This window comes from Crocodylus siamensis, chromosome 4 (genome assembly GCF_052110815.1).
Source record: "Crocodylus siamensis isolate JL-2025a chromosome 4, ASM5211081v1, whole genome shotgun sequence".
NCBI classification, from domain to species: Eukaryota; Metazoa; Chordata; order Crocodylia; family Crocodylidae; genus Crocodylus; species Crocodylus siamensis.
In genome coordinates, this window is record NC_143398.1 from 89,528,636 (window position 1) to 89,555,751 (window position 27,116).

The following is a 27,116-nucleotide window of genomic DNA, read 5'->3' on the forward strand; positions in this document are numbered from 1 at the left end:
CTTTGCCACTTCCTCCCATCCCCTGGAGTCTTCTGGAAATTTTAGGGCACATTAGTCTTTCCTTTTTCATAGCCAGCCTCTTTTCGACCTTGAAATTCCACCAGTGTAGAGTCTCCCTTACGCAGCATTGGCTTTTTTGCTTTACCTTTTTTCCCCATAATTTCTACCTATTTACATTCTCACTGACATCCTGTCACACTTTTAGGCTCATCTCATTCCTTGGAGTCTCAGAACAGCAAAGGCTTCCTATGCCTGAAGACGAGTGACTGCACCCAAAAGCTAGCTGAGAACTTTTTCCCACCTACTCATTTGGTTCAATAAAAGATAGAACGTCTACTCAAAGAACCTTGCCACCCATGTCCTTAGGGATGGTGGCCCCTGCTCAGGCTACAAAGCATGCCAAATTTCAAGGAGATAGGTACAATGGTTTGGGGGAAACTGCACCTCAAGCTGCGGACAAGCAAATTTGTGCCATGGGTGACACTGTGTGTTAAGGCACAGCAGGATGAAAGCTGCAGGGATAGTAGCCGCTGCTGTGGCCACAAAGCCTGTCAGCTGTCAAGGAGATAGGTGCAGGGGGTCTGGGTTCTGGGGCCCTGCACCTCTGGCTGCTGACAGGCAAAACTCGTGACATGGGTGCTTGTGCAACTGACTGTTTCTGTCTTGGGGCAGCTGATTGTCTGTATTGATTATTTCCTCTCCTCAGTCTCTGGTTTTGTAGGTGTTAATTGGTGCTAATTAACTGGCTACAGTAGCTAGGTACTGTGTATTGAGCTGGTTCCTGAGTGAATCATGATTGATTGATAACTGGTAACAGTAGCTCTGCAGCCAGGCCTGCAGTAGTGCCCCGCCTACCCTGGCCCCAAGACAGACACAGTTAAACAAGCACCCATGTCACGAGTTTTGCCTGTCAGCAGCCAGAGGTGCAGGGCCCCAGAATCCTCCTGAACCTATCTCCTTGACAGCTGGCAGGCTTCATAGCGCAGCTTTCACCCTGCTGCACCTTAACACACACAGGGTCACCCATGTCACGAGTTTTGCCTGTCAGCAGCTTGGGGCACAGTTCCCCGCAAACCCCTGCACCGATCTTCTTGAAACTTGGCAGGCTTTGTGATCTCACCAGGGGCTACTACCCCTGCAGTTTTCACCCCCCCACCCCCGTGCTGTAACACATAGATGTGACACAAGTTTTGCTTTCAAGAATTTGGGGTGTAGTTCCCCCATAACCCCTGCACTGATCTTGAAACTTGGCAGGCTTCATTCTCTCAGCAGAGAGAATCTCTGAAAATTTCATCCAAAATCAGACAAAAAACAACGAAGTTATAGATATTTCATTGATTCCCCATTATACCCTATGGCTGGATCTCCGAAGCCGCTCCAAAGCGCTTCGGAAGCTCCGAACTGCTTTGGAAAGCCTAACAAAGCCAGAACTTTGATCCAGACATGCTGCTTCAGATGCCAAAGCGTCCGAAGCTTCTCCGGATCTGAAGCAGGGTCCGAAGCTTCGCACAGCCCTATAAATCAGATGTCCATGTTATCCTACCCATTCCAAATTCCCCCAGAGTTGAAATAAGCCACAATCATTTTCTGTTTGTGGCCTATTCGCAGGCCTCAAAAATGACAGTTGGGGAAAAATGAAAAAGCCTATCAGTAATGGTAATTAAGAATATCCTAGTGACTTAGCAGAGCCTAAGGAGAAAAATGCAAGCTTCTAAAATTAAGAAATTTGCCCAGGCAATGTTTACTGCAGGACAGCTATGCCAAATATTGGAAGATTGTTCACTAAAGCTCATTTCATTAATTGATTTTAAGGTAAATGCTGCTTCCACAGTCAAGGACAGAATGCAACCCCTGCTCTAGAAATTATTTATCATTGTAGAACACTGTAATGCAACATGAACACTAAAATGAGATTAACATATTCAAAATTTGAGATACCTACTGAGATGGCGCATAATGGACCTGTAATCCAAATGCTATTAGTTGCAGTTATATGCTATTAGCTGAAGTATCCTTTGAACCATATCATATTACACTACACCGAATTGTGTCAATAATTCACTGTCAGTGACAGCATCTCCTTCCATACAACACAGAAATGTAAACAAAGGCAGTCCCATTCCCACCCTATCCTCTCATTCCCTGAAACAACACTGAATATTTTGTAATAAATTATGCCTGAGTATTTTTAGAATGCATAAAGCATTCATACTCACGTGTTGCCACTGCAATTAAACTTTCAATTAAAACATACCTGATTTTCACCATGAACCACATTTTATATCAAAGCCATTATACCTAGAATTGGCATCTAGATGTGAAAAAAAAAATGACAATCTACATACAGAAAATGGGTAACTTCTGAAGCTGTCATTGGACGAGAACAATTTCATTTTAAAAGACAATTTAGCTCCACATTACAGACAGGATTAATTATGGCTTGGTTTTGCTTGGTTTATTTTTCAAAGAAGTTCTTCAAAATTCTATAAAGGGACTGTTGTAAATCCACAGTAGATAACCAACTTTGTGAAAATGAATGTACCATGGTATTTTACATTAAACAGCCCAACAGATTCTCATGAACATCTTGCCCAGATTGTTTGGGACTAAAATGACCTAGATAGATACAAGTACAAGTCATAGTGTTCTAAATTGTTTACTTTCTACGTATAGAAAAATTGCCTTCTGATTTAATTGGACAAGGTATTTTCCACTGGTCAAAAGTTGTTATCTTATCCTTTTTAAAAAGAAACCAAGAGAGGACTAATTTTGAGACTATATACCAGGTGAGTCTTCTGCAGATGCAGTATCTTAAGCTGCTCAGTTAAGCACAGCACCCCCTATCGGAGAATGCACACTGTGCTGAGTTCATATGTAATACATTCTAATCTGCTACAGCAAGTCATTAGGGCTGTGCAAAGCTTCGGTCCTTGATTCAATTCAATGGCGATTCGGCCTGATTCAGTGGCTGAATCTCTGAATCAAATCAGGAAATCCTTTAATCTCTCTGAATTGAATTGGAACCCTCTGAATCCATTTGGAGACTTATGGAAAGATTCAGAGATTTGGACATAGACGCTGCTTTAAATGCTTTTTCTATATACCTCAAGGTACCAGGCAGCTCATCAATGCTGTGATGCTGGGGTGAATGGAGAGTCCCACAGGAGTGCGGGGGGCTCCCCAGCATGCTTGGCAGCAGACCTGGAAATGGACCAGAAGCACTTTTGATTCATTTCCGGATCTGCCAGGCAGTGCACAGGTCCCCCACCCAACCCCACACCCACGCCCTCCCAGCTTGGCAACTGGTGCCTCCTGGGTCTGCTAGAGCACCTGGGGTCCCCCCGCAGCTGATTGCTGAGCCATGGGGAGCTGCGGGGGGGGACCCCTGGAGAGCTCCCCAGTGGACCCAGAAGTAGACTTCTGGTCCACTTCCAGGTTCACTGCTGAGCACATGGGCCCGCCCCCATGCTCCTGTGGGATGCTCCATTTACCCCAGCGCTAGTAACTCAAGGTATGTACAAAAACCATTTAAAGCTGTGTCTATGGCTAAATCATTGATTCTCTGAATCAGCATCAAATTTTCAGATTTGGATTCGGCTGAATCAAATTGGGGACAGTGATCCAAATCAATTAATCAAATCACTGTCCCCAATTTGGGCCAAATCTGAATTAAATACAGCCTTCTTTGCACACCCCTACAAGTCATTCATCTAGACTCAGGAACAAGTGATCATTTGATTGCATGATATACTTTATTATTCTGTTTTATCTCGAAGATATTATGTTCTACATGGCAGGATATATGTCTGTGTGCGCGTGTTTGAGCAGCTCTTAATGTAAGGAGGTCCTAATACTCATTGGTCCATCAGATACTACAAATAATTAAAATAAAGTAGTGTAGAAATCAGTATTATTACAATCATTCAATATAAAAAAAAACCATATTTAGGTGCAGTGGATCTGAGCTCACGAAAGACTGCTGCAAATTAAAACTCAAAGAAGGACATGGTGATTTGCACTTGACTAATTGTATCAGAAATGAAATCTAATTTTTGTGCTATTCCTTACTTTTTAATTTTAAGTCTGCTCCCTGTGACTAGTTTTCCTACTGACCTTTACTGAATTTTTACAACTTGAGTTCATTTTTTTCACTAGTATTTTTCCCTTCATATAAAAAAACCTCTAGATGGCAGTGTTTGTGAACTGTTAAGAGTAACATTTAATTGATTTTCTAATGCATTGACACAAAGCAATTACAGCTTTATAACAAAGTACAGGAATCACTATTCCTCATCTAGTTAATGTGCTATGAAGTTGAGCAGAAGTTGTGCTGTTATCACGAAAAGAGGTGGCAGGGTAAACTGTTATATCAAATAAGTTTCCAGGCAGCAGCACAGGATCTAGGCAGCTAATGATGCACTGTCCTGGGAAAAGGGGCTTTGCAGATTTACACTTCTCTTAATTAGTAATATATATGTAGACAGCTGCTAAAAGTAACAACAACCTTAACCTTGTGCTGAATGCTTCGCACATGCCTAAACACTTTTAAGTGTATAAGAGAACATCAGGCATTCATAGTAGTAACTGGAGTGCTTGAAACTGGGATTTTCAGCTGAAAGAAATGCAATGCTGTGTTCAGGGACCCCATATTGTGTGCCCCAAAATCCCCACACAGTCAGGGCGCAGCACATAGGGCACACACCAGACAAGACAGCTGTGTATTAGGGATGTGCAAAGCAGGCAGTATTAGATTCAGATTTGGATTCGGCCCAATTCGGGGGACAGTGATTCGATTAGCTGATTCAGATTACTATCTTGATTCAATCTGGCTGAATCTGAAGATTCAATTCTGATTTGGAGAATCAGCGATTCAGTTAATATGTTTTTTCTACGTATCTCAAGGTACCAGGTGCAGCTCGTGAACGCTGAGATAATGGGGCGGATGGAGCATGCCACGGGAGCACAGGGGGTTCCCACACACTTAGTGGCAGACCCAGAAGTGGACCGGAAGTACCTCTGGAAGTGGAGCCCCCCCCGCACCTCCCAGCTCGGTGATCAGCTGTAGGGTGACTCCAAGTGCCCCCCCCAGACCCAGGAGGTACCATTGCCGAGCTCTGTGTGCTCTGTGGTGGACCACTTCCGGGTCAGCCATAAAGTGCGCAGAGGGACCCTGCCCCCATGGGATGCTCCATCCACCCCACCATCTCCGTGTTCACGAGCCATGCCTGGTACCTCAAGGTATGTAGGAAACAACATATAAAGCTGCGTCTATGGCCAATCATAGAATCTCTCCAAATCAAATCAGAGACTTCCAATTTAATTCAGAAAAATTAATGAGTCTCCCGAATGAATTCAGACTTGAAGATTCAGCTACTGAATCGGGTTGAATCTTTTCCAAATTGAAACGGTGACCAAAGCTTTCTACCGTCCTACTGCGTATATCCTGTGACATGTGCAAGGTAAGATTTCTTGGGATTTCAGCTCTTCCACAGAGCTTTTAGTGCCCATTACTCTTTTTCTGCATACTTTAGTTTTCTCATCAGTCACTCTAATTATAGTGTTAATTATGTATTAGATATTAACACTGCAGCAGCAGTAACACAAATTATAATAGTCTCTGAAGTTTATTACAGACAGACTAAAACCAATATATGTTTCAATATATACATTTTTTTTTTAAAGTAAATACAATCTAATGTTAAAAATCACTTCAAGCCAGGGGCAACTGGGCTGAAGCATCAGGTTCAGCAATTCTCTATTTTTTCCATACTGGGATCTCTCTTGCCTTTAATCAAGCTGACATCCCTCATCCCTCTCCCTGCAAACATGGTCCCTGGTATCCATTTGCAACCCCAGGTTGAAAATCTTTGATTTAGATTAACAAAGAAGTTATTTGGCCATCTTGATATTATTCAAAATATGTTATCATTATTGTGGGGACATTTACATCAAAAGAACTATTTTCTAAAATAAAACGAGAGTGAGGATTGAGGATGCAGTCCTTATGGCCCTGTCATCCTTCCGCTGAAATCAATGATAGTTTCAGCAGTGAATCTATAGCAACAAAAACAATTTCTTAGTTTGTGTATTTAAACTGCTGGTTGGACTAGGTCCTGAAGAGAAAAAGAATAATTTACCTGTGTAGTCTTGACTCAGGGTTTCTTGGCTGCTACTGCTGTAAGAAGGCACTGGAGTGATAGATAGTGAAGCTGGGCAGGATAAAGGAGCTGTTAGGTCAATCTGTGGCACAAAAGACCGATATGCAGAAATGCTAGCATCTTTGGAGATGGTGAGGGGCAGATGAGGGCCACCATGTGCATAAGGATTTTTCCAGTGAGAATGTCCTACTGCAAATGGGCTGACAGCATCGTAATCTGGAAGCAAACATTTAAGGTTAGATATACACTGGTTTGTTCTATAGCCAATATTTTTTTAATTGAGTAATCATATTGATATTTATATTTTAACATTTAAATAGGCCTCTCCCCTTTTCAGGGAAGAGTACAGATCAGGAATTTTAATAATATTGAGCCAGGTTTGTTTCTAACATAACGTCACTTAAATCAGTGGAATTATACCCACCATATCCTTTCAATACCTGCCTTCTCATTCTTTACTTCCAAACTTACCTTAAATATCTTCATCAAATTTTCAATATGGTGTCTGCAGGCTTTTAAGTTTTTATCTGTGCTTCCACCCTTATCTCCACATTTATTTCTACTTTAACCATTTTGGTTCTAGGTGCAATTTTGTCATCCAAAAAAGTCAGGACTGTACAACATCTAGTACAGATGCAACTACAGTGGCATAAAAGGTACTATATACAACAGTGACTCTCAGCCAGGCTGCCAGGGTACCCTGTGGTGCCACAGGAAATGTGAGGAGGCACATGAGATACAAGGAGATAAGCAGATGAGGGCAAGCTCAGGCTGTCCCTGTCTGGTTGCTCTTGTCCCCACACTTCCTGGTCCTTCTGCAAGGAGGTAACCACTGTAATAAATACTGGTTTTGAAAAGGGGTTTCTTGAGTCTGACAAGGGCAGCCATGAGTCTAAAATTTGAGACCCACTGGTATAGAGGAGCGGCATGTTTTCCCATATGGGAGTGAAGCTGGTATAATTAAGTCTATACTAATAGAACCATCTATGCTAGGTCAACTGCTCACTTCAACTGTATTAATATACTTAACAGTTTGTCTGTGTAAATAAAGTCTGTAGAAAGGTCTTCAGCTGTGATTCTGTAACTGGAAACTTGATAATTTTTGGTATGACAAGTGCAGCAAATTACCATCCTCTCTTTAATGGAAAAGGTTAATATGCTGCAGATTTAGAATGGGGTGCTTCCATGGTTTAAGCCCTATTATTATTAATAATGGTATCATAATACATTTTTGTATTATAATAGTGCCAGAAGTCCCACTTTAGCTTGGGACCTTGCTATGCTGGGCACTATAGAAACATAAATGAGACAATCCCTACATCTGGAGGGCTCACAAACTAGGCAGAGGCTAAAGAAACTGTATGGGGATAAAACATACAAACAATCAAGTATGATATGACATAGGTTTGCAAGTTACATGTGCCATCACTGGTTTCTTTGTTTATTTGTTAGCAGTATCTTGTAATCCCTGTGGGTTCCTGGGAAAGATAAGGCTGTTAAAAGCATCCATTTTTCTGGTTCTACTCCATATCCAATCGCTTCCTAGTCACCAACAGGTAATTTTTAATATTTGAGAAATTACATTGGGCTACTTCCCACAGTATTCTGAAGGGTAACAAGAAACAGTTCACAATAGCCTGCCAAAAAGACATTTATAAAGGACCTCTTTACAGAGAATTCCTCAGCCCAAAACATATGAATTGCTCTCAAACTTATTCATTTTAGTTTGTGTAACATCATCTTGGATGTTAAAACCATTTTTCAACATAGCTGATATTTCAGAGGCGTGCCTAATCTAATGCCAATGTTGTTTAATATGTCAAGAGTAGCCAACCTGCCACAAATGGCATGGACATCCTATATGGGAGAGGAGGCAGAATAGAAAGGGGATAAGCAGTGGCAGAGAGAGGAAAAAGCAGAAAGCAGAGCAGCAAATTAAGCAGGGAAAGGTGATCAGAGCAGCACCTGAGTAGAGGGCAGGGTTAATTTGTGGCACATCTGCCAAAAAGGTTGGCCATTACCACAGGCGGCAGAAGGGAGGGAGGGTGGTGTTAATGGGGCTTATCCCTCCAAAACACAGGGCAGCGATAGGGCCACAAGGCAGCCTGGCCAAGGGTTTCCAGTTGCAGCAGGGCTTGGGAGGGGTACACATGCAGCGGTGAAGGAGGGAGTGGGGCTGGGCAGATGCTGCACAGCCAGGGCAGGGTGCAGGACTGAGCCATGAGTGGCTGGTCCACCAGGCGTGGCTCCTGCTGCTACACGCAACCTGGGAGGCATGGGGGGGGGGGTGCCCCTGGATCTGCACAGGGCAGGGCGAGCTGCCACTGAAGGCTAGGGCTGAGGCTGCACTGGGCTCTTCTCAGTGTGGGGAGTTGGGCTAGGCTGTGTTCAGGGCAGGTGGTGGCAGTGCTGGGAGGGAGGGTTACTGGGAGGCTGCAGCCACCCCAAAATTTGCTGTAGCCCCCACTCCCAGAACCACCACCACCTGCTCCAGGCACAATGCAGCCCAACCCGCTGCTGGGAAGAGCTCAGTCCCAGCCCGCAGCCCACCCTTACCCCATGTGTAGCTCCTGGACACATGGCCCCCATGCCCTCCTGGGGTGCTCGCAGTGGTGGGAGCTGCCATCCCCTCCTTGCACTGGGTACCCCCAGATGAGCCACTCATGGCTCGGTCGTGCGCCCTGTCTCAGCCCCACTTTCTCCCTCACCACCATGGGGGAGGGGTGAAGATCAAGGCCCCAGCAGTGAGGGAGGGAGCGGGGCACAGGCAGGAGCAGGGGCTGGGGTGAGTGGGTAAGCCTGTGCCCTACTCCCTACCTTGCCACTGGGGCTTTCATCTGCCCCCCAAAGTCTTCCCCCTCCCCTTCCCCCACAGACTTACCTGCTGGGGGTGGAGGGCTTGTACACATGCATGCACATGCTCAGCCTCCCTCCCCAAATAATTTTTTCTCCCTCTGCCTATGGGGCCCATCACTAGTATATATTTATAAGCTGGAGAAAAAGATGAACAGTGACATGACCACCATTGCAGATGAAGAAAAAATACTCAGGATGCAGACACACAACATCCTTACTTCAAAGGAATTCATTCTGGAGTAAAAGTGAAGCAGACACATGAAATAGCATTAAACCAATGCTGTTGGTTGGTACCCTTGGAAAGTATATGCACTGGTGTAACAGAGAGCCTGGGGGCTCTGGTTCTTTAAGAGTAAATGTCTAGCCAGGGAGCCCTGCAGGCTAGGCAGGATGTAGCAGCTGTACGTCACCAGGGCAATAGGCAAATGCAGCAATTAGCAGGCACCTGTGGGCAGTCGGCTTACCAGAGGTAGGCAGGGCCCTGGGAATTTATAAGCCCAAGGCTCTGACTGGCTGGGGGTGGGGGGTAGGGACAGGGCACTCCCTGTCAGCTGAAGGGGAAGGAGGTCCTGCCTAGAAGAAGTTGGATTGCTCTGCTGCCTGGAAGAACACTTAAACTTGGGGAGCTCACAAGGAGCCAGGATAGGAAGTATGTTGGCTCAAGGGTGAAGGAAGGTTTGCCCTTTTAAAGGGGCAAAGGACTACCTTCACTGTTGTGATTTATGTTGTAGCCTGGGGGCTTGTGTTTATGTTGTGTTTAAACCAGAGCTTTGAGATGGGGCTGTAAGGGGGGGTTAAGGAAGTCCCATTAGTGCCTGAGAGGCACATGATAGCTTGGAGCCATGCCAGGAGCAGGCTCAAGGCTTAAGCAGTTATTGAGTCCAGAGTGGGCAGAGACTGCAAGCCAGCAGTGAGGCAGGTGCTAGGGTCCTGGTGCCATTGGGGCACAGATGTGCAGGGTCCTGGGACGCAGCAGACAGGGGCCACAGAGCCAGTGACCAGAAAGAACTAGTGCCTCAAAGCCAGGTCTGATATAGTGGGCCCAGGCTAGAAGGCCTAGGTAAAGTAAAGGGGCAGAGACAAGGAGGACAAAGCCCCACTAAAGGGAACAACATTACAGTACCACCTGTGAGGCATGGGGCATGGTGTAGGAGAGGATTTGGAGTCATGCAATCAGCACTTAAGATTTTGGGTGCCCTGCCAGGCAGAGTTGACAATAAAGGCCGAACAAGGGGCCTGGGCCTACAGAGACCCAGCAAGGGGCCAAGGATCAGTGAGGACTAATAGGGTGCCGGGGACCCTAGTGAGGGTTCAGTGGGCAACCTCCCTATTTATCATTATTCCATCAAGGCATAGCAGGTGAAACAGGAAGGTGCCCTAGGGGTGGAGTGGGGCATGGTTGTGGAGCCTGTAATGGGTGTCATGGCCATCCCTGGAACCCTCATGTGCTACAATTGTGTATTCACAATTCTAATTTATTTCATCATGGGAAAGAAAACCTTTTGGCTCAATGCAAGGAGCCTATTACTAGCTCCTTCACTAACAAGTAATTTACTCTGGGGTAAAACCTAAGGTTAATTTCCTCAAAATATACACGTTGTGAGTTCACATCCTTAGGATTTATTAAAGGCAACTGAAGGAGGAGACTTTTAAGAGAGACACTTATGTGTATGAGGAGCACAGCAGGAGTTTAAATTCAACATTCACAAATACAGAACAAAAGCAATTGAAAAGAATGAGCTGAACTATTTACACATATTGCTGGCTTCTAATACATACATAGCCATCATGGAGATAGAAGCAGGTGTCTCTTGGAACAGTTCAATGGATTAAAACATGTTATTGCTACAAACTAAATCAGTGGTTCTCAATCAGGATGTTGTGGCACCTTCAGGTGCTCTGAGATTCTATCAAGGGTGTTGAAGGGTGCTACACAATATTAGCAGACTTGCTCTTATAGTCAAAAATTGAGTGAAAATGAAGAGCTAGCACCTTCCAAGGTGTGTCTTGGGTCTATTGAAGGGTGCCCTGAGTTTAAAAAGGTTGAGAAACACTGAACTAAATAGTAATGCTGTAAATATTGAGGTTAATGATTACTTCTTCTATCCCTCCATTGTGAAAGGTGCCAGTCTAATGGCCCTGAAGACTAAAATAAGATCTTGATCCTGTGGATCAGACGTTTAAACAAGCTACAGAGTCACATTCTTCTGCCCATCCCCATGCACCATTCTATTCCATTTTAAGAACCATTAAGGCTACTGACAACAAACGTTCAAGTTATGCCGGTTACTGTCCATTGGGAAATATAATTAAACCATCACAAATCACGAAAATTTGTCATAAAGTTACACACTTCAGGTTAAACTGGCACATCGAGAAATATGACTCATTAATCATATATTTAATTTATATATGGAACATTTATTTTAAGCAAAATGAAAAGCACTTTCATGTATCTCTCACCTACTGTGATCTGGCTGCTACAACTGTGGTATCTGGTTCCCACTGAGAAATAATAATTGCCTCTCTTAGTAACATGATCTGCTAAAAAAAAGAGAGAGAGAGAGGGAAAGAAATCAATAAAAGAATGAACAATGTAATTAGCAAATGGAGTGAGATAATATTCTTTCTTACTCAAATAGAAAAAAGGTTTAGGATGTTCACATACCTTTAAAGGGCAATTCATGTGTGTGGGACAATAATTTATTATGGGTATTGGACTAATGCTTCAGGGATTAGGGCCCGCATCATACTACAAACTGGGTGCATCTATATGTATGCTTTACTGCAGAGTTGACTGATTAGCTTTGCAGTAAAGCATCACAATTTTATAGGGCTTTCTTTACCTAGAACTCACCCTGGTTCGGTGTCATCTGCAAACTTGCTGAGGGTACACTCTATATCATCTTTCAGGTTGCTGATGAAGACATTGAACAAAACAGGCTCCAGAGCCAACCCTGGGGCACTCCACTTGATACCGGCTACCAACTAGACATTGAGCCATTGATTACTACCCTCTAAGCCCAGTGCTCCAACCAGTTTCCCATCCACCTTACAGTCCATTCATCCAGCCCATACTTCCTTAGTTTGTCTGTGAGAATGTTTCATAGTTTCATAGTTTCTGGGGTTGGAAGGGACCTGAGTAGATCATCTAGTCCGACCCCCTACCATGGCAGGAAAGATTACTGGGGTCAAACAACCCCAGCAAGGTGTTCATCTAACTTCCTCTTAAAGACCCCCAGGGTAGGAGCCAGCACCACTTCTCTTGGAAGTTGGTTCCAGATCCTAGCCGCCCTGACAGTGAAGTAGCGCCTCCTGATATCTAGCCTAAACCTACCCTCTGCCAGCTTGTGACCGTTATTCCTGGTCACTCCTGGCAGTGCTCGGGGGAACAGGGACTCCCCCAATGCCTGCTGATCCCCCCTGACTAGTTTGTAACAGGCCACTAGATCCCCCCTCAGCCTTCTCTTGTGGAGGCTGAACAGGTTCAGGTCCCGTAGCCTGTCCTCATAGGGCCTGCCCTGCTGCCCCCTGATCATGCAAGTTGCCCTCCTCTGGACCCTGTCCATGTTGTCCACATCCCTCTTGAAGTGTGGTGCCCAGAACTGGACGCAGTACTCCAGCTGCAGCCTGACCAGTGCCGCATAGAGGGGGAGGATCACCTCCTTGGACCTGCTCAAGAAGCATCTGTGGATGCATGACAAGGTGCGGTTGGCCTTTCTGACTGCCTCCCCACACTGCCGGCCCAAGTTCATCTTGGAGTCAATGATGACTCCAAGATCCTTTTCCGCCTCTGTACTGACAAGAAGGAAATTCTCCAACCTGTAGGTATGGTGCCAGTTGTTCCTCCCCAGGTGCAGCACCTTGCACTTGTCAGTGCTGAGTCCCATCCTGTTTTCATCTGCCCACCCCTGTAACCTGCCTAGGTCCGACTGTAGCCTGTTCCTCCCTTCTAGCATGCCCACATCCCCCCACGTCTTAGTGTCATCAGCAAATTTGAACAGGGTGCTTTTTACCCCCTCGTCCAAGTCACTGATGAAGATGTTGAACAGTGTGGGCCCGAGGACCGAGCTCTGCAGAACCCCACTGCCCACATCCCTCCAAGTCAAAAATGACCTGTCCACCACCACTCTCTGGGTGCAGCCCTCCAGCTAGCTGGTGACCCAATTGATTGTGTGGGTGTCGACACCACAGTCCCCCAGTTTCTTAATGAGAACGGGGTGAGAGACAGTGTCGAAGGCCTTCCAAAAGTCCAGGAAGACTATGTCCACTGCTACCCCTGCATCTAAGGATTTGGTGATCCGATCATAGAAGGCCACCAGGTTGGTCTGACAGGACCTGCCACTGATGAACCCTTGTTGGTTGCCCCTAAGGATGAAATCCCCTGCTGGCCCCTTGTGGATGTGTGCCAGAATAATTTTCTTGAACAGCTTGCCTAGGATCGAAGTAAGACTAACTGGCCTATAGTGTCCCGGGTCCTCCTTCTTACCCTTTTTGAAGATGGGAACCACGTTGGCCCTCTTCCAGTCCTCTGGCACCACACCAGAGCACCACGAATGCTCGTAAAGCCGTGCCAGGGGTCCTGCAATGACCTCAGCCAATTCCTTTAGTACTCTAGGGTGGAGATCGTCTGGACCCTGTTCGTAGATTCATAGATGCTAGGGTCGGAAGGGACCAACAAATCATCAAGTCCAACCCCCTGCCTAGGCAGGAAAGAGTTCTGGGGTCAGATGAACCCAGCTGATGCCTATCCAGCCTTCTCTTAAAGATCTGCAAGGTAGGGGAAAGCACCACCTCCCTTGAAAGCCCATTCCAAATTTTGGCCACCCTTACCATGTAGAAGTTTTTCCTGATGTCTAGCTTAAATCTGTTCTCTGTCAGTTTGTGATGATTGTTCCTTGTTACCCAAGAGGTGGCCTGGTGAACAGAGCATCTCTGATCCCTTACTCTGCCCTCTAATGAATTTGTAGGTGGACACATGATCACCTCTCAGCCTTCTCTTGCAGAGGCCGAAGAGGTTCAGGTCCTTCAGCCTCTCCTCATAGGGCTTGTCCTGTAAGCCCCTAACCATATGAGTTGCCCTCCTCTGGACTCTCTCGAATCTATCAACATCCTTCTTGAAGTACAGCACCCAAAACTGGATGCAGTAGTCCAACTGCAGTCTGACCAATGCTGCATAGAGGGAAGTATCATCTCCTTGGTTCTATTTGTCATGCATCTGCTGATGCATGATAAATTGCAGTTAGCTTTGCTGATGATTTCATCACACTGACTCCTCGTATTTATTGTGGAGTCCACTATGACTCCAAGATCCCTTTCTGCTTCTGTGCTGCTGAGAGGGTCACTTCCCAACCAGTAGATGTGCTGGATATTTTTGTGCCCTAGGTGCAGCATTCTGCACTTCGCCTTGTTGTACTGCTTCCTACTGTGTGCTGCCCACTTTTCTAACCTGTCCAGGTCTGCCTGCAATTGTTCCCTACCTTCCGGAGTGTGCGCTTCACCCCACAATTTAATATTGTCCACAAGCTTGGATAGAGTCCACTTCACACCCACATCTAAGTCACTGATGAAGATATTGAAGAGTACAGGTCCAAGGACTGAACCCCGCGGGACCCCCCTACCCACATCCTTACAGGTCGATACCAACCCATCTACTACCACTCTCTGGGTGTAACCACTAAGCCAATTTGCCACCCACCAGACTGTGTAAACTTCTGTGTCACAGCCTCTTCATCTATTTTTGAGAATAGGATGAGATACCGTATCAAAAGCCTTGCTAAAGTCCAAAAAACTGACATCCACCTCTACTCCTGCATCTAAGCATTTTGTGACCCTGTCATAAAACAAAACTAGATTGGTCAGGCATGATCTACCTACTACAAATCAATGCTGGTTTCCCTGCTGCATTATTTTTCCCGCTGGACTCCCACAAATATGATCCTTTATAATCTTTTCAAGACCTTTCCAACGATGGAGGTGAGACTGACTAGCCTATAATTACTTGGATCCTCCTTCCTCCCCTTCTTGAAAATAGGGACCACATTGGCCCTGGAAGCGAGGGAGAATGGGAGAGGCAGTGGAGGCTGTGGATGCTCTCCACGCCAATGGCGGCCCGCACCAGCAAGACAAAGATAGATCCAAGTGGGCAGGAATGCTGAGGGAGCAACAGCTGCTGAAAAGCCCTACACCAGTCATGGGCAGCACTGGTGCGAGGAAGAGACCTCACTCCAAGAAGAACAGGGAAAAGCACGAGGGATGGTGGACACTCCCCATACTGGAAGCTTACATACTGGATTGTGGCAAGTAAATTAACCCAGAGAGAGAGGTATGAGAATCTCTTATCCAGCAGAGAGCAGATCAGCATCAGGGGATGCAGCAGGGCACAGGATCTAGGGAAGAGACAATATACTACGGCAGTTCCACCTAATATTTCTTTTTTTTGCGTATCTGCCTTTTCTTTTTCTCTTTCTTTCTCTCTCTCTGGTGTCCTGCCTTTTGTTTCCCCCTGACCAGTACCATTCCTCAGTTGTCTCCAGTTTTATTTTGTTGTTTTATTTTACTTGCTTGCAACTCTTGGTTGAGAGATCCAGGCAAAGGTTGTACATTAAAGAACCGCCCAGAAGAAATGACAGAAGACTGGCAGAGAGCAGAAGAGACCTGCAGGAGAGGGGAATATCTACCGGACCCAGGGTCCATTGGGAAGACAAGGAGTAGACCCAATACCTGAGATCAAGTGACGGGTGAGACTCATCAAGACTGGAGGGCGACTGCACTAAGATCAGGTGGCTGGTTGGAGGTTGGCTTATGGAAGGGGTGTAGGGGAGGTGGAGCCCTGCAAATATTTGTCAAGCAGAACAGCCAACCTTGAGGGACCGCCAACGGAAGACCCCACCACTGAAAAAGACACTCAAAGTCATGGCAGGTGAGTTCTGGGGCCTTCCCCGGGGTGATTGGAGCTCCTGTCAGAGGTTGCACAAAGCTTCCCCACATCCACCACCAGGTGCCCATGCCAGAGTGGCACATGAATGGATACTCAAAGCAAGACGGGCACAGTCCCTAACCTGTTCTTTCACCACTGAGGGCTTCTTACCTCCTACCAAAATGGTGCTGTCTAGTGCAGTAGTCTGGCAGCTGACCTTGCCTGTGAAGACTGAGGCAAAGAAGACACTGAGGACTTCAGCATTTTCTGTATTCTCTGTCAAAGTTTGGCTCCCCTATTCAGTAACAGACCTACACCTTCCCTGATTCTCCTCTTACTACTGACATACTTGTAGAAAAACCTTCTTGTTATGCTTCACATCCCTTGCTAGCCTGCAACTCCAATTGCACTTTGGCCTCCCTGACTTCATGCCTGCTTGCCTGAGCAATGGTCTTATAACTCCTTCCTATTTCTTTGTTCATGTTTCCAGATCTTATAAGCTTCTTTTTTGCGACTTAGTTTACTGAAGAATTCCCTGCTAAGCCAAACTGGTCTTCTGCCATACTTACTAGTCTTCCTATGCATTGGGATGGTTTGTTCCTGCACGTATAAGATGGTAAGGCTTCCTGTAGTACAGACAGCTCTCCTGGACTCTTCTTTCCCTCAGACCGGCTTCCCAGGGGATCTTGCCCATGAGTTCCCTGAGTGAGTCAAAGTCTCCTTTTCTAAAGTCCAGGCTCCTTACTCTGCATCCTTCCTTTCCTCAGGATCCTGAACTCAATCATCTTGTTACTGCTGTCCAAGTTGCCATCCATCACTACATTACCCACCAAATCTTCCCTGTTTGCGAGCAGCAGGTCAAGAACAGCATGGTCCCTGGTTATCCGCTCCAGCACTTACACCAGGAAGTTGTCCCCAACACTCTCCAAAAACTTCCTGGATTGCCTGTGCACTGCTGTATTGTCATCCCAGCAGTTGTCAGGGTGATCTGAAGTCCCCCATGAGAACCAAAGCTTGTGACTGGGAAACTTCTGCTAGCTGTTTGAAGAAAGCCTCCTTCACCACTTCCTCCTGATCTGGTAGTTTATAACAGGCCCCAACCACAACATTACCCTTGTTGCTCTCTCCTCTAACCTTAAACCAGAAACTTTCAACGGGCCTATCTCCAGTTCCATACTGGATCTCTGAGCAATCATACATCTGTTTTATACAAAGAACAACTCCTCCTCCTCTTCTCCCCTGCCTGTCTTTCCTGAACAGTTTGTACCCATCCATGACAGTGCTGCAGTCATGTGAGCTATCCCAGGTCTCTGTTATTCTAATTGCTTCATAGTTCCATGACTGTGCAAGGACTTCCAATTCTTCCTGCTTGTTTCTAAGGCTCTGTGCATTCGTGTACGACACTAGTCGATTGCCCCGATTTCTCAGGAAGTATGAGAGCATCTCCCCTGTTACCCCCTCCTGCTTGCTCTTCCTCCAGGTCTCCCGCTTCCCTACTTACCTCAGGGATTTGGTCTCCACCCCCTGGCAAACCTGGTTTAAAGCCACTACGTTATCTGTTCCCTGCCAGTGCTCAGCCATAGCACAAAATACTGCCTTCACTGGGAGTTGTCTCTGCCAGGGATTACATGAATGAACTCTAAGCAGTTCATAAACAGACTGGCTGAAATTAAGAAGTCCTGAATGAATATACTACCTAAAGTTCATAAATGAAGTAAATTAATCTAATATTAGAGTTATTATGTATTGGTATTAAAACAGATGCTACAGACTTTAAATACCCCTTAATTCATCTTCCTAATGAAAGTGTATACACAACTTAACCAACAATATTCACCACATCCCATGCTTTCAAGGGCTTTATAGCAACAAGCAGCTGAATCTGACAGAAAATACCATGTCTGTGCACATTTTGTGCCATTTCATTTGTATATAGTCCTACACCTTTTAAGTGTTACTACCATGATTCCTCCAACAGTTTGGCACATGCATTAGGTCCCTCTGGAATGAAAGGTAATATGACAAGTAAAGAGTTAAACTACAAAGCCAAAACAGAAGCTGCATGAAGTCATAAAAAAACCTTTTTCCCAAAAAGGTTATAAGGACAAGCAGTATATACACTGATTGGCAAACATAAATCTTAAGCATTCTAAATGTTCCAAAATATATATCAGTCTTGAACTTTCAAACTAAGCATAAGCCTACGGATCACTGAGGATGGCAGGGAATCTGATAACCTTGGGAACATAATGGAGGGATGCATCACCCTGCATGATATATGCATACACTGCTTCTGTTGGCTTCACACTACCAACCAACAGTAAACCTGGAGCTTCCCTAGAGCACTGTGTTTGAAGTGGGGTAGAGCTAAGTCATACAGTAATCACATATTACCTTTTAATAAGGTGTGTCTATATTATGATAAAGCAACAACTGAATGTCCAGTTCAGTCACTCTCAGCCAGGGTGCAACGGTGTGCCCCACCATGTTACTACCATTAGGTGTACAAACATGATTCTCCAGGTATGATTCACAAGATAAATCCAGAGGTTTCAAATAGGAAGCCATAGTGTTAAAAACATCCAGACCTATTGTGATCTTTCTGAGTTCTTTGCAGCAGAACTGCTCTAGTACTGTATTTTTTTGTTTTAAAAAAAACAAGTGAAAACTAAAAGCTGGCATTTTCTGGGGGATGCCCTGAGTCTAAAAAGGTTGAGAACCACTGGTCTAGTTCCTAATGCAGTTTCTCAACCCAAAGGCAAAAGACAAAGTTGTTGAAAAGTGATTAAGTGGACTGCTTTCCAGCATAGCAAAACTTGTCACTGGAAACAGCAAGCTTAACTGCGGTTGTGAATTTACAAGCTTTATCCCCACTGTAACCTCAATGTTCCTGTATGTATTTAAATGCAGTCATGCCTTATAGAGAAAAAAAAGAGACAAATGCATCCTTCACTAGAAAGAGATGAGCTACATCAAATTGCAAACATTATGGGGAACAATTTCCCTCGACAAGGCTGAACTTACCCATGCTGAAAATTCCCAACAGCTTTTTTTGGCGTAGTTCTGAAACACACCATCTCTCTGTGAAATGGATGCAAGTGATTTTTCCCTCCTCAACCCTTCAAGACTCAAGTTCCCTTACTACACAACCACTTTTTAACTATTGCTTGGGCAAGTCACATAGGACAGATCTGAAACTCATTCCATGGATTTCTCTCTTTATGTTCTTAGAGGTGACTAGCTCTGCACCTTGGAATTGGTGGTTCTGCTTAAGATCCCTCCCCCCCCCTTTGCTCCATCACGGACTTCTATGCATAACACCCTTAAGGTGCAGAGTTTTTTACCCTTCCCAATAGCCATGAGACAGTGATCCCATAAACCGTTATGTCCCTGACACAGTGGTCACACACACCCAGGCACAAAGTTCAGCCAACTGCCACCCTCCATAGACCCCAAATACAGTAATTAGGGACTATCCTACCCAGTAATAAGAAAATACCCTATACTGTATTACAGCCAATGAAACCATCCTACCTTGGCTCCGGGCTGGACTGTTGGCAGGTTTGCAGAAGGCTGCTAGGTCTGCTCGGCGTGCTTGAAGCTTACGCCTATTTGCTGGCTTCTGGGCAGCCCCCATCTTGCAGTTTCTTTTTTCCCTTGTGCTGCTACCTGGCTGGAATCTCGTACATGGGGTCCAGCCACCTCCTGCAGCCTGCAAGGTACAAGCTGGCCACATGCTATGGGCACAATCCTGCCATTTAAAGGTTTCTGCCTAATAGTCTTGATCCCAGCAGTAAGACACACCTTTCTCCTTCAGCAGGCAAGGTAGTGTGATAGCTGCTTTCCTTTCACGTGGTACAGATGATTGCTGCTGTTGCTGCTGCTCCAGGAAAGGTTATTCTGTTGTGGATCTCTGTAGGGAACTTCATTCTAATGGGGCGGGGGGGAGATACCATAGACTACAGATCTGCAAAAAGGACAAGAAAAGCTCTGTTCCTTCTAACAACCTTCTCTGCAGAAAATCCTCTTTCCAAGGTCTTGTAGAATGAATGATGCCCATAATACGGTTATTTAATATAATCCAGGCACAGTTCTCTGGCTTGATTAGACAGAGCAGCTGTTGAATGATCCAGCTGTGTTCTTACAAAAGCAGTATGTGGGCAGAGAAAGAATAATTAGGCAGGACCTTTTCGCATAGCTCAAATCCCCATGTCACCAAGGAAGTTTTATTTCTGTATTACCTACTGGTATTTGGTTAGTTCCCTGTGAGACCTTTGAAGTTTAATTCATCAATAACATAAGTCCGTTGACTTCAATTGCACTATACAAGCAATTAGGGAATTTTGTCCCTAATGCTCCCAGCCACAAGCTCTGCAGTTTATTCCTTTCAGATTTTGCAGTTAGAAAATGTGTTGCTTACTTTATTCTGAAACCTTATTATGGATATTCAGCTACTGGCTAACAAAGCTGACTGAGCATTTTCTTCAGCTTCTCTACTGCCCAAATTTCTGCTCCCTGTCTTACCACAAACTTCAGTGAGCTGTGAAAATTTTCCTAAGTTCTGCATTTGGGTCACTGCTCATATAGGCAAGATATGGCACTAGCAAGCACTGGAACTATAATCTTTGGCTGATATCTTCAAAGCAGTCCTGGGGACTTGAACACTTAATTTCCGTATCTCCTGACCTCTTTATCTACTTAGAAAAACTCAACTATTTTTGTTCTTTAAAACATGCCTACAGCATTTTCAAATAGTCTCTTTATAAAGAATATTGTATAACCAAAAATACAGGGAAATGGTTTGGGTTGAAGCCACAAACCTTTGGTTAAACACATAAACATTTATATATATGCTCAAGGGTGGATCCGGGGGGTGGGGGGGTCAGTGATGCAGCTGGTGCAGCTTTAATTCCTGTTCCACCCAAAATTTAAAAATAAATGCCTGGCAGTGGCAGCAGCATTTCTATTCAGGGAGGCAACTGACTTCATGGCTCATTAAAATCTACCCAATTCCAGCAGTTCTGAGTCTCCAGCCCATGGGCCAAATGTGGCCCATAGAACTATCACATCTGGACCACAGGGCTTTCTACAGGTCCAGAAATTTGGCAGTGGGGGAGCAGTTACAATTAATACTGCTACCTCCTCCCCTACCAAATTCCCAAACCTCAAGCCTTGCACAGTGGGTTGGAGCTGGGCCACGCCCCACAGCTGGCCATGTTCCTCTCCCCATGGCTGGATTGGGGCCAGGCCACGCCATCTCCCCTGGGCAGTATGCTAAATGAAATGATATATAAAACCTCAATTTACTGTGAACTGAAAGCTATAATTATAGGTCACCTTTTTATCATAAAGGCCAGGTACAAACATTACACTTTTACTGGTATAAGTGATCAGAAGCTGGTCTATAACCCGACCAGAACAGAAGTTCTGCACTCACAGACTGATTTAACAATGGGGGAACCCAGTCTAAGATTTGCTTCCCCCCCTCCACCCCTCCTCCAACCAAAGGGCGAATGTGTCTTCTGTTTGCTACTGATCTATTCAAAACTATACCAGTTACAGAAAACTTAGATTGATTCTTGCTCAGGCTTTCTGAATGTCTGTACTTAGCCAAAAAGGTATTTTTCCCCTCAGAATATTTCACGTGTGAGCTAAATTTAACCAAATCCTAGAGATAGCTAAAACTTTGAATCATAGAAAAATAAGGCTGGAAGGGACTTCAGAAGGTCATCCAATACAAGCCCCTGATCAAGACAGGCTCATCTCTGTACCATCCCAGACAAATATTTTTTTCTCCCCTCCATTTAAAAACTTCTAGAGACAGAGATTACACAATCTATGTAGTTTTCTGTGCCAGTACTTAATTACTGTCATATTTATTAAGCTCTTCCTAACACCTACCTCGTATCTTTTCTTATTATAATTTAAGCCCATTACTTCCCATATGAATAAAAAGAATAACTGACTGTCATTTTCTTTATAATCCTTTGGCTAAGTACAGACAGTCAAAAAGCCTGAGGCTGACTTGATTCAATCTTCGCAGGTTAGTCTAATCTAGGTAGATTAACCCAATAAGCAAGTGAACAGACATTCTCTTCTGATTCTGGACATGCAGCCACATGCATGTAGTGGCCCAGGCCAGAAGCCAGGGAGCACTAGATCATGCCTCCATGCTCAGCTCGAGCAGACAGTTTGAGAAAATCTAATTCATCCACCCTGCAAGGGAGGTGCAAAGCATCCTGGCATGCTGGGGGACTATGAGTTAACTTGAATCTGGAGGAGAACTGGGACAGAAGTTTAATATACCGACTTAGCCTAAAACAGTTAAATCTGATACTACATCCATCCAGGTTCATCTCAAACCAATTTCAGCCATTTTGAAAGTAATTTATGTGCACTGAACTTCTGTTGTGTTACAGATTTGAATTGGTTTCCTATCACTTATACCAGTTTGTGTGTAATTTCTGTCCCTAGCATTTATGTACTTGAAAACTTATCAGATTCCCCCACTCACTTTTCCCTTCTCTGAATTACTAATCCCAGTTGTTCCAGCATTTCTTCCTATGTTGTTTTCTAGACTTCTAATAATTTGTTTTGTTCTGCCCTCTTCTAGATTCTTTCCAACTCATTTGCATCTTCAAGTGTGGTACCCAAAATTGAACACAGTTCTCTAGATGAGGCCTTGCTAGTGCTGACTCAATGTAAGAATCACTTCTGTAACCCGCATACAAGGCTCCTGTTAATAACAAAAAAAAATGTTAATACCATTCAGGGATATATTACTACATTACATTACAGTGTGTGTGTACACACATGCATATGCATATGCATGAACAGAAAAGGCCCTAAGAAAGGAAGACTAGGATCTTCTTTTGAGGGGAGAAGGGCTAATTAAAAAAAGGCATTGTACATTCTACTTCTGACATTTTTTGGCGTTTTTTTGTAATGTTTGTAAAGGTCTGCAGAATATGGAGCAGATGGTAGCAAACCTGAGTCAAATAAAATAATTAGTCTTAGCTGGAGTATTTTTCAATAAGACAGTAAGATTAATTCAGTTTACTCCCCCAAAATCATATGATCTGACTCCATCTTCAAGATTCCCATCACTGGACAGCTATGTTTTAGGAATAGATGACTTACAGGTGCACACAGTAAGAAAAAACACAATAGAAAACTGCACTGGCAGTCTGTTTCTAGGTGAGAAAATGCTGAAATCTACTTCAGACCTTTCTAATTCCACAAGTTTGATAAGTATATGCATTCATGTGCATCTACATTTATCTAAATATAGTGGTAAGAATTAATTGCTAGAGATTTTTTACTTACAAAGCACAGTCTACTGTCACAGAAGTAAAAGAAAAACTAGATGCATAAAGTTTTGGTAAAGTCCCTATTAAGCAGGAATTTAGTTTTCATCCTGGCGCTATCCCTGCACTAGCTAATCTTTAGCAATATCTTTTTATCTGACTCAAATGCTTGTGCTAGTTATAGAAAGTTTGATACTTTAAGAGATGAGACACGGCTTAATTTGCTGTTAAAAAGAAGTTGAATGGAGTTATTTCTCCTTTCATAATTGGCAGACAGTAAGCTCTTCCCTTTATTCTACTAGGAGCTGTGCCATAAATCTCAGCTCTCTCTCATTATAAAATATACCCACAGTTAAATTAGCCACTGCACAATGTGAATGATAATAACCATAGGAATTAGTTGTTTCACACATCATAAACTGATATTATAAAAGTGTTTGTTAAAGAAATCAATCTCACAGCATTATAGGCTTCATGTACTGGCAACTTGCGTACATTACTTAAGGTCATCGTCTCATACCAGATTTGGCAGATTTGTTTAGTATGCTCTTACATTAGGAGGAATAATATGGGCTACATTCTGCTTCTTGACAAGCAAGCAGCTCCTTACAACTTAAGTTGAAGCATACATGCGCATCCAAGGGAAGAATTTGGTTTCATTTGTAGGACTTCATTAAAAGATGCATAGTAGAATCTCTCTGAGCCATACGCCATATAGTACTGCACATAAAAGGGCAATCTGCTCCTCTTTAGCAAATAGTGTGGTTTAAATTTGTATTAGCAGTAGTAACATACAATGAAATATTACCATAAAACATTAAAACTAAACTATGATATATGAACAAAGGGCAGAATTCTGTTTCATTTAGTGGGCAATCAAAGTGCATCTTGAAACTGTCTTACCCAACTGAAGTGTAGGAGTGACTCTATTACCCATTCTGGGAATGTAAGTGCCTTATTATACAAAAAGAGAGCAGTCTGTGCTTTTCCAGAGGACAGTCCTCTCTCTGTAATGCAGGGCCTTGGCAGATGTTACACTTACTTTGTGATTAACTGATTAATCATGTCTTAAGTAGTAACCTGGCCACATGTTCATGCAGTTGATGGCATGATAAAACAGAAAATAAAACACAAAGTTATTACACAAAAATCACTCAATATTTTGCTCTAGGAACCCATTGCAATACCCTCTTAAAAGTGTATTACTATACAACTGGTAAGGCTCAACAACTACTGTCCAGAGGCTGGCCTGCTGAAGTTCTGCTAAGTGAACTAATTTCAATGACATGAAGAGCCAGCCAAAGCTGGACTACACTGCTTAACCACCTGTATGAGAAGCCTACAAAATATCACAGGTTTGTCTACACAAGGTTGCTTCTTCTGTGCAAAGTTCTGTTGGCAGACAGAAACTGCTACAGAAGAGCTATTAAAGTACACGTAATAGCTTTGTGGCTAATTCCCACTGCACCTTAAATTGAATGTGTGCCCAGCACCAATCAGCTGCTCAGCACTCCTAGCCTCAGAAGTGCTGATCAGCTGATTGGTGCTTCCAGCCCTGGGACCACAAGGGCTCCTGTGTGCTTCTGTGCCTGGGAGTGCCAATCAACTAACCAGTGCTTCCAGCCATGGAAGCACACTGGAGCACCCATCTTCGTACTGGGCAAGGAACGAGCAATCCCTTCTTCCTAGGAATGAGTAGTCCAAACCCTAAAAGATTCTCTCATCACCATCTCCTTATATCTAGGTGTGGTAATGAAATACCTGACTTAGTGAGTCAGTAGAACCCATCTCTTATCTCTTTCCCAGGATGATCAAAAAATGCTGCCAATTGATTAGAGTCCATTTATTACTGCCTCAGAACTCTGCATGTAATAAACTGACTTTGATTCATCTCCAGCCTCAGATCCCCCATAATCAAGAGCTCTGCTGGAATCCAGGAAGTGGTGAAGTATTTAAACAGTAAAATTACTCTATTAACTTCTTATATTTGCCTTGAATCCATGTCCTTGCATAGGGCATGTATTTGCTAAACAATGCATTTAAATCAGGCCAAGATACTGCATACAAGGTTTCTGTAGAAGAATGCTGATTCTGTAGATTATACTATCCAAAAAGTATTGTTTTGAATTGCCCTATTTCCTAGTGGCAGTTTCTAAGTTTGTCTGAAGTTATTCATACCCATTTCTAAGATACAAGGTACCTTTTAAATTGGTAATATGATGCTACAAACAAAACAAAAATAAAAGTTAGGAAAAGGCTACTGAAAAACAATGTAGATCTAAGCTGGATAGCAAATATAGTATGTTGTATAAGCAGAAACCTCTAGATACTATAACATCTTACAGAATTAAAACCCGTAAGTGTCACAGATGAAGTAGTCTACACAAAGTCTACGTGAATCTCAGGGGCAATGCTTAGGGGATGTGCGGGGGTGCATGCGCACCCCCTGAGAGCATCGGTGCACCCCATCAGGCTGCACTCCCTGTTTAGCTGGCAGGCAGGGGAGCAGGTGGCAGCACCAGTGCCTCCCCCGCTCCATAAGCACCGCACTGGGGAGTGGGGCTGCCAGCAAAAGCAGCCGTGCCACTTCTTGAAGTGGCCAGTGGAGTTCCAGAAGCCACGTGGTTGCTTTTACGATGAGTGAGATCGGCCGCCAGGGCATCCCCACCCCTGGTCTCTGACTGGTGTCATGGGGGCATGTGCACCCCCTGAGAGCACCAGTGCACCCCCTGTCAGGCCAGGCACATGCCCCCACTGACTCAAGAGGTACCAGACACCTGTGATGAATCTTACAGCAAGCTTGCACAGGCCAAACTTACTGCACAAAAGGAGATTAATTGGACTTATCACCCTGTTAAAGGCATTCATCAATGATTGCAAGATCTGGGCTGTACATGACCTTGGACCCACCCTTTCTTCCACACACTGTCTTCTTCCACACAGGGTTGATACAAAAGCTCATCTGGTGCACGTACTCCCTCATTGTGCACAACCACCACTCAGTTCAAATGAGAAGGCAATTGGCCTCTCTGGGTCTGCTCCCTTATGCAAATCACAAAAGCAAAGGTTATTTTCTTTTGCAAATATTTGTTTTCCTACTGGCTGTGGGGATGAGGTTAGCTCAGATAATGACAATAAGAAATGAAGTTTTGTTTTCTTATTCATTCGCTATAGACTCTTGCATATACTAGCTAAAAGAAGGTAAAAGGACCTAAGAGTTTCATTTTTTACTTTGGCAATGGAGCAACAATAATCAGATTCCATAGTGACAGGATATTAATTCTGCTCTCAATTTAACCAAGATAAATTACCATACATTAAAAAAGGAAAACTATATTCAGCACTTAGGCAGTGGAATTTCTTTTTATTGTGACTTCTGACAGAGCTCAGCAAATTGGGGTTTTGTTATAGTTGCCTACAAAAAATGGAAGGGAATCTATAATGTTCACTGGGGGAAATTTCAGTGGGTTAAATGTAAACGATTTAACATGCTTCTACAGCTGAAAACTTCTGGTCAACATGACTGACAAGATATTTACCTCTGTTGACAGAGATAAACTATTGCCTATTAAATGCACACCCCCAACACAATAGGTAAGGCAACTGATTTTGCTTCTAGGACCCCATTGCAATACCGTCTTGAGAATGTATTACTATACAACTGGTATTGCTAAATTAACTAATTTCCTGGTGACATGAATAGCTAGCCAAAGCTAGACTAGCCTGCTTAAACAGCCTTATAAGAAGCCTATAAAATATTATGGGTTTGTCTACATAATGCTGCCTGTTCTGCCCAGACAGCAGACTACTAGAGCCCATGTATAGCTTTTGGCAATTTCTCACAGCCCTACCACCAAATTTACCTGAGTAGGCACA

The 27,116-nt window shown here is 44.1% G+C and overlaps 1 protein-coding gene across 1 annotated transcript in view; it reads right to left on the reverse strand.

Moving 5' to 3' along the window:
* Window positions 1-19,857, reverse strand: part of ANO4 (anoctamin 4) — a 387,697-nt gene extending 367,840 nt beyond the window's left edge. Inside the window, exons 1-3 of the mRNA XM_090041055.1 lie at window positions 19,468-19,857; window positions 11,478-11,558; window positions 6,138-6,374 (exon numbers count right to left, since the gene is read on the reverse strand). Of these exons, the coding sequence (XP_089897181.1) occupies window positions 6,138-6,374; window positions 11,478-11,558; window positions 19,468-19,669 (520 nt within the window). The 5' untranslated portion in view covers window positions 19,670-19,857. The remainder of the gene's footprint in view (window positions 1-6,137; window positions 6,375-11,477; window positions 11,559-19,467) is intronic.
* Window positions 19,858-27,116: the final 7,259 nt, after the last annotated feature.